Raw genomic sequence first — 7,317 nt, forward strand, 5'->3', positions numbered from 1 at the left:
CACACACACTGAATCACACACACACTCACTCACACACACACACACACTCACTCACTCACTGACACACACACACACACACACACACACACACACACGTGTAACTCACACCTGATCATGTTAATCTCACCGCAGACACACAGGTGAAGGTCTGGATGAATAAGTACGGCTGGACTGAGAATGAAGATGGACAGATATTCATTCATTATCAGGAGGAGAGCGTCAAGCCCAAGAACATCGTGGAGAAAATCGACTTTGAGAGTGAGTTTGTCTGATTGACATCGGCTTCTCGCTTTCATTCAGAGTTCAGTATTTGATGAAGTGTTTCTCATGATGACTGATGTTCTCTGGTGTCCACAGGTGTGTCCAGCATCATGGCGACGTCACAGTGAACACACACACACCTCATGCCTGAGCTTCCCCTTGATTGAATTTTACAATAAACTCATTTCAGTTAAGAAATTTGGAGTCTTAATTTCATTTAAATCGCACAGAGTTATGCTCTTCAGATATTACAAAAATATGACCGTTTTGGATTTTTTATTCTTTAGGAAAGAGTGAAAATGTATGGAAGCTTGTTTTGCAATTTGCAACTTTTTATCCCACAATTTGGCTGTTTTTTTCCCCCCTCAGAATTGCACGATATAAACTCATTAAAAAGTAACAGTTAGCTTTTACATTTTTTATCCAGTGGCAGAAACAAGCTTCCATACAAATGTGATTGTTTAAAATATGCATTTATAAATTATAATATGTGTCCCTGGATCACAAAAGCAGTGTTAAGTCGCTGGGGTATATTTGTAGCAATAGCCAACAATACATTGTATGGGTCCAAATTATTGATTTTTCTTTTATTAAGTAAAGATCATGTTCCATAAAGATATTTTATAAATGTTCTACCGTAAATATATCAAAACTTAATTTTTGATTAGTAATATGCATTGCTAAGAACTTAATTTGAACAACTTTAAAGATGATTTTCTCAATATTTAGATTTTTTTGCACCCTTATTGACTGGTTTTGTGCTCCAGGGTCACAATAACCCGAGATTGACAGACCTCCTCTGTGTGGCAACTAGCCCCGGTCTGATCTTTAAAGAAAACTGATCGAAGACTAAACTTCAAGGAAAATCAGTGGATGTGCAAAACATTGCCTTTTGACAAATTTTCAATCACAAAAATCGCAAATTTGAAGACATTGCATCCAAATTCTACTGGTAATGAATGACAAACACTAATAAAAATAAGTGAATAAATAAAAACGAGAAAACTTCGAGTTGAGTCCTGCACTACGAAATTGAATTTCTGTGCAATAACATGTTGATTGTAGCAAAGTTTTATGTACACAACTGTAGATTTGTTAAAGTTTCTCCTTGTTTTACGGCATTTAAAAATGATTTTAGAATTTTATTTCGATTTTATTTATTTCGTGCCTTAAAACTCTCCAAACTTCTGTCGACATACTTGGTTTGACCCCTCCTCCCTGAAATGTAATTGAATTTGTCTTGTAATTTGCTTTTATTAGGTTTATTAGGCGTTTATTTTCTTTTTTAGTATTATTTTGTTTATTATGTGCTGCTTGGATTTATTGTTGATGTGTTTAACAATGGAAAGATGATGACTGCCTGTTTGTCATTTGAAGGTTTAATACAGTGACAAAAAAATAAAAAATAAAAACCCCTGCAGTACGTCTTCCGTGCACGTCATGCGCCGGCGCATGCGCAGTGGAGCCGGAGCGCTGTCCAGGGTGCTGAAATCTTCTCCATCTACACGCCTTCATCTCCTGGACACTTTGAAGCTGTTATATGTATAAAGCCATATGCATACGGAGCAGAAGAACACGCTCTCTTGTGTGTGATGTTTAGGCGTGATCGAAGGATGATTGGGCTGATCGGACAGCTGAGGTACTTCAGCGCTGTTTACATTCATTCACTGAATACAGTCAGTCATAACGGCGATAATCATCATGAATATGACTAAAGGGTTCTATTGTGTGGCTGAAATATGAAGGCAGGCTCAATTGATTGAGATTTTTTAATTACACTGAATACTGAATCATCATTTTTGTTGAATTCATATCAAACAATAATTTCGCTTTGATTGAGTGAAAATGTATGGAAGCTTGTTTTGCAATTTGCAACTTTTTATCCCACAATTTGGCTGTTTTTTTCCCCCCTCAGAATTGCACGATATAAACTCATTAAAAAGTAACAGTTAGCTTTTACATTTTTTATCCAGTGGCAGAAACAAGCTTCCATACAAATGTGATTGTTTAAAATATGCATTTATAAATTATAATATGTGTCCCTGGATCACAAAAGCAGTGTTAAGTCGCTGGGGTATATTTGTAGCAATAGCCAACAATACATTGTATGGGTCCAAATTATTGATTTTTCTTTTATTAAGTAAAGATCATGTTCCATAAAGATATTTTATAAATGTTCTACCGTAAATATATCAAAACTTAATTTTTGATTAGTAATATGCATTGCTAAGAACTTAATTTGAACAACTTTAAAGATGATTTTCTCAATATTTAGATTTTTTTGCACCCTTATTGACTGGTTTTGTGCTCCAGGGTCACAATAACCCGAGATTGACAGACCTCCTCTGTGTGGCAACTAGCCCCGGTCTGATCTTTAAAGAAAACTGATCGAAGACTAAACTTCAAGGAAAATCAGTGGATGTGCAAAACATTGCCTTTTGACAAATTTTCAATCACAAAAATCGCAAATTTGAAGACATTGCATCCAAATTCTACTGGTAATGAATGACAAACACTAATAAAAATAAGTGAATAAATAAAAACGAGAAAACTTCGAGTTGAGTCCTGCACTACGAAATTGAATTTCTGTGCAATAACATGTTGATTGTAGCAAAGTTTTATGTACACAACTGTAGATTTGTTAAAGTTTCTCCTTGTTTTACGGCATTTAAAAATGATTTTAGAATTTTATTTCGATTTTATTTATTTCGTGCCTTAAAACTCTCCAAACTTCTGTCGACATACTTGGTTTGACCCCTCCTCCCTGAAATGTAATTGAATTTGTCTTGTAATTTGCTTTTATTAGGCTATTGTAACGTTTATTTTCTTTTTTAGTATTATTTTGTTTATTATGTGCTGCTTGGATTTATTGTTGATGTGTTTAACAATGGAAAGATGACGACTGCCTGTTTGTCATTTGAAGGTTTAATACAGTGACAAAAAAATAAAAAATAAAAACCCCTGCAGTACGTCTTCCGTGCACGTCATGCGCCGGCGCATGCGCAGTGGAGCCGGAGCGCTGTCCAGGGTGCTGAAATCTTCTCCATCTACACGCCTTCATCTCCTGGACACTTTGAAGCTGTTATATGTATAAAGCCATATGCATACGGAGCAGAAGAACACGCTCTCTTGTGTGTGATGTTTAGGCGTGATCGAAGGATGATTGGGCTGATCGGACAGCTGAGGTACTTCAGCGCTGTTTACATTCATTCACTGAATACAGTCAGTCATAACGGCGATAATCATCATGAATATGACTAAAGGGTTCTATTGTGTGGCTGAAATATGAAGGCAGGCTCAATTGATTGAGATTTTTTAATTACACTGAATACTGAATCATCATTTTTGTTGAATTCATATCAAACAATAATTTCGCTTTGATTTTAGGATTAGTTAATGGTTAGGGTTTGTGTGTTAGCACAATATCTTACTGGAATAGTTGTTCCTCCCAAGGTTTATTGGTGAAAATGTGTTGGAAATGTGCTCATGCTCAGGCTGTCTGATATGTAGATGAGTTTGATCTTCATCAGGTTTGGAGAAATGTAGCATTGCATCAGTGTCTCGGCAATGGATGCTCTGCAGTGAATGGGTGCCGTCAGAATGAGAGTCCAAACAGCTGATAAAAACATCACAATAATCCACAAGTAATCCACAGCACTCCAGTCCATCAGTTAACATCTGGAGAAGACAAAAGCTGAAACTAATCCAGCATTAAGACGTTTTTAACTAAAATACATAGAGTCCATAATCCATAATAGCGCTTCCTCCAGTGAAAAAGTGTTCTGGTGTGAATCAGGAGAGAAATCTGCACAGATCAAGCAGCGTTTAAACAGCTCTAAACACATATGTGGCTGGATTTTGATGAGAGAGACAACAGGAGATGCACGTTTTCACTGCAGGAAGAGTTATTATGGATTATGGACTCAATGGTATTTGAGTTAAAAACGTCTTAATGCTGGATTTGTTTCAGTTTTTGTCTTCTCCAGATGTTAACTGATGGACTGGAGTGCTGTGGATTACTTGTGGATTATTGTGATGTTTTTATCAGCTGTTTGGACTCTCATTCTGACGGCACCCATTCACTGCAGAGCATCCATTGCTGAGACAGTGCTGCTTTGAATCAGTGTGCATTGTGAAATGAAGCCGTCTGTTCTCCAGCTGATGGACGGGTCTCTGTCGGAGCAGCGGTCGGTGTTGCTGGGGTCCGAGTCACACGGTCAGCAGGTGCTCAGTGTTCTTCGGGGTTTCAGAGAGAGAGGAGTTCTGTTCGACTTCAGCATCCGTGTGCAGGAGGAGACGCTGCCGTGTCACCGCTGTGTTCTCGCCGCATGCAGCGACTTCTTCAGGTGCATACAGCACATAGCAGTAGTGAACACTGCACTTCACATAAAAACAGCTGAAAAACTGTAAAATAACAGTTTTCTATGTGAATATCTGTTAAACTGTAATGTATTTCTGTGATGCGCAGCTGTATTTTCAGCATCATTACTCCAGTCTTCAGTGTCACATGATCTTCAGAAATCATTCTAATATGCTGATTTGCTGCTCGAGAAACATTTCTGATTATTATCAATGTTGAAAACAGTTGTGCTGCACAATATTTTTGTGGAAATTGATACATTTTATTTTTCAGGATTCACTTTCAGGAAAGTTCAAAAGAACAGTGTTTATTTGAAATAGGAATCTTCTGTAACATCATACATGTCTTTACTGTCACTTTTGATCAATTTAATGCGTCCTTGATGAATAACAGTGTTAATTTAAAAAACAGGGCGCTGTTTGAGCTGGACATGCGGGAGCGTGATGACGGCAGCGTGACGCTCAGTAACCTCTTGCCGCAGGCCGTCCACACCTTCCTGGATTTCGCGTATTCTGGTGAAATAGAGATCCGAGAAGACAATGTGGACATGCTGTTTCAACTGGCCTCTTTCCTGCAGGTGAGACAGAAGAAGTGACGTGTCACATGATTATTGTTATTATTAGAGCAAGGTTTTGTTGTTTTTATTGCACTGAACACAAAGGGGTATTTAACATCAGATAATAATAATAATAATATGCATAAACTACGATGGAAACACATTTACCGAATAAATTCCTCCATGCACATTGAAAAAGTCATGTGACTGCGCTATGAGACGGGATACCTTACGTTAACAGCTTTATCATGTCTTCTGTCTTTCCTTCGCTCAGGTGGGCTTCCTCTCTCGCGCTTGCAGTGACTTCCTGGTCCAAACGCTGGATCTCTCCAACTGCCTGCAGCTGTTAGCGCTCGCCGAGGGTTACGGCTCCTCGCGCCTCCTGCGTCGCGCAACCGACTTCGTCACGCAAAACTTCCACGCACTTTCCTCCGCTCCGGACTTTCTGGAGATGCCGGCGTGCGTCTTGGAGCACTGCCTGTCTTCGGACGCACTCAACGTCCCAGACGAAGAAAGCGTCCTGCATGCGCTGCTCCGCTGGACGCAACACGAGCCGCAGTCGCGCAAAATCCTTCTACCGAAGCTGCTTCCGCGGGTCCGTCTGCAGCATCTGCGTCCGTCTGCGCTGGAGGAGGCTGAGCGGCTGCTGAGCGCAGACGGATGCTGCGTTAGCGCGATTAAACAAGCTCTCGCAGGCGTTCATCGCTTCAGCGGCTTGTTTTGCGATGCTCGGCCTTCTACGACATCCAGCTATATTTTTGTTCACAAAACAGAGGATAGCGGAGCGATCCGGCATGCGTTCTGCTACAACATTGGTGCGGATCTCTGGATGGAGCTTCCACACGACGCCACGCAGATTTTAGACCGGCCCGGATCATCGCTCACCAGTTTCGGAGAAAAACTCTTCATCATTGGCGGATGCCGCGGGGAATGTCGTCGCACTATTCGCCTGCACATCGCCGCGCATCAGCACGACGCGACGGACGAAGTCTGGTGCTACTGTCCCGTCTCGCGCAGCTTCACACCAGCTCTGCGCATGCGCGACCCACGGACGATGCATGCATCCGTCGCTGCTCTAAATCGAATTTACGTAATTGGCGGGAAAACACGTGACGCTTGTAGCATTCTGGACGTTGAATGCTTTGATCCTCTAAGCGGCGTTTGGACATCCGTCAGCCCTCTTCCCAAAGGAATCTACTTTCCAGAAGCGAGTGCATGCGGAAGCATCATTTACACGCTCGGATCCAAGGTGGAGATTACCGAAGCTTTCAATCCTTCGCTCGACTGTTTCTTCCGCTACGATGCCGTTGCGGATCAGTGGTGCCAACTAGTGGCAGAGTTTGGCCAGTTCTTCCACGCAACGCTCGTCAAATCCGTGTCCATCAACGACACGCTGTATCTGTGCGATCTTTCTACGTATAAAGTCTACAGCTTCTGTCCGGATAGTTGCGTTTGGAAAGGCGAAGGCTCCTTCGAATGCGCTGGGTTCAACGCGGGCGCCATCGGCGTGCGGGATAAGATCTACATTCTGGGTGGCGATTATTCGCCCGATGAGATCACGGACGAGGTGCAGGTGTACGACAGCGGACGGTCCGAATGGCAGGAGGTTTCGCCGATGCCGCGAGCGCTGACGGAGTTTCACTGTCAGGTGCTGAGCTTCAACCGCTACAGAGACCCGTGGAGGAGAGAAACCGCCGAAACGCCCTGAATTAGAGATCTGGGGCCTCATTTATAAAATGTTGCGCAGAAACCATCCTAAATTTGATCTTACGATCATCTCTTAAATATGCGTACGTCAGGGGCGTTTCCTCCGAGTAGGCAAGGAGCAGCTATTTTTATGCAAATTTTGGAATATCGCATTAAAAAACGCTGGATGGAGGCATCAAGATGCGCATGAGTTCTAAAAATATGCGTAAAAAACTTATGCGCACAATTGAGTATGATAAACGTTTTATCTGATAAGAAAAAAATGTGCATAAACTACAATAGAAACACATTTACAGAATAAATTCCTCCATGCGCATCGAAAAAGTCATGTGGCTTTGCGCTATGAGACTAGCAGCGGACGGATCTCGTTCAGAGCATCTATATGTTGTTTTAGTCGGTATGAAATATCTGAGCAAAGTCTGTCGTCAAAGTA

General features: G+C 41.5%; 2 protein-coding genes across 4 annotated transcripts in view; both read left to right on the forward strand.

Moving 5' to 3' along the window:
* Positions 1–459, forward strand: part of eif3k (eukaryotic translation initiation factor 3, subunit K) — a 6,365-nt gene extending 5,906 nt beyond the window's left edge. For both annotated transcript variants that reach the window (XM_016474984.1, XM_016474985.1), the window contains exons 7-8: positions 133–258; positions 358–459. In XM_016474984.1, coding sequence (XP_016330470.1) covers positions 133–258; positions 358–389 — 158 coding nt within the window. In that variant the 3' untranslated portion in view covers positions 390–459. The remainder of the gene's footprint in view (positions 1–132; positions 259–357) is intronic.
* A 1,273-nt stretch (positions 460–1,732) lies between these two features.
* kbtbd3 (kelch repeat and BTB (POZ) domain containing 3) lies at positions 1,733–6,940 on the forward strand. 2 transcript variants are annotated; one of them, XM_016474977.1, is made up of 4 exons: positions 1,733–1,900; positions 4,420–4,607; positions 5,033–5,198; positions 5,452–6,940. In XM_016474977.1, the coding sequence occupies exons 2-4, from the start codon at positions 4,423–4,425 to the stop codon at positions 6,883–6,885; spliced, it is 1,785 nt and encodes a 594-aa protein (XP_016330463.1). In that variant the 5' UTR covers positions 1,733–1,900; positions 4,420–4,422; the 3' UTR covers positions 6,886–6,940. The 2 variants fall into 2 exon arrangements, with proteins under 2 accessions (XP_016330463.1, XP_016330462.1); XM_016474976.1 differs by lacking the exon at positions 1,733–1,900 and adding an exon at positions 3,279–3,446.
* Positions 6,941–7,317: the final 377 nt, after the last annotated feature.

Source organism: Sinocyclocheilus anshuiensis, unplaced genomic scaffold (assembly GCF_001515605.1).
Source record: "Sinocyclocheilus anshuiensis isolate Anshui unplaced genomic scaffold, SAMN03320099.WGS_v1.1 scaffold1101, whole genome shotgun sequence".
Taxonomy (NCBI): domain Eukaryota; kingdom Metazoa; phylum Chordata; class Actinopteri; order Cypriniformes; family Cyprinidae; genus Sinocyclocheilus; species Sinocyclocheilus anshuiensis.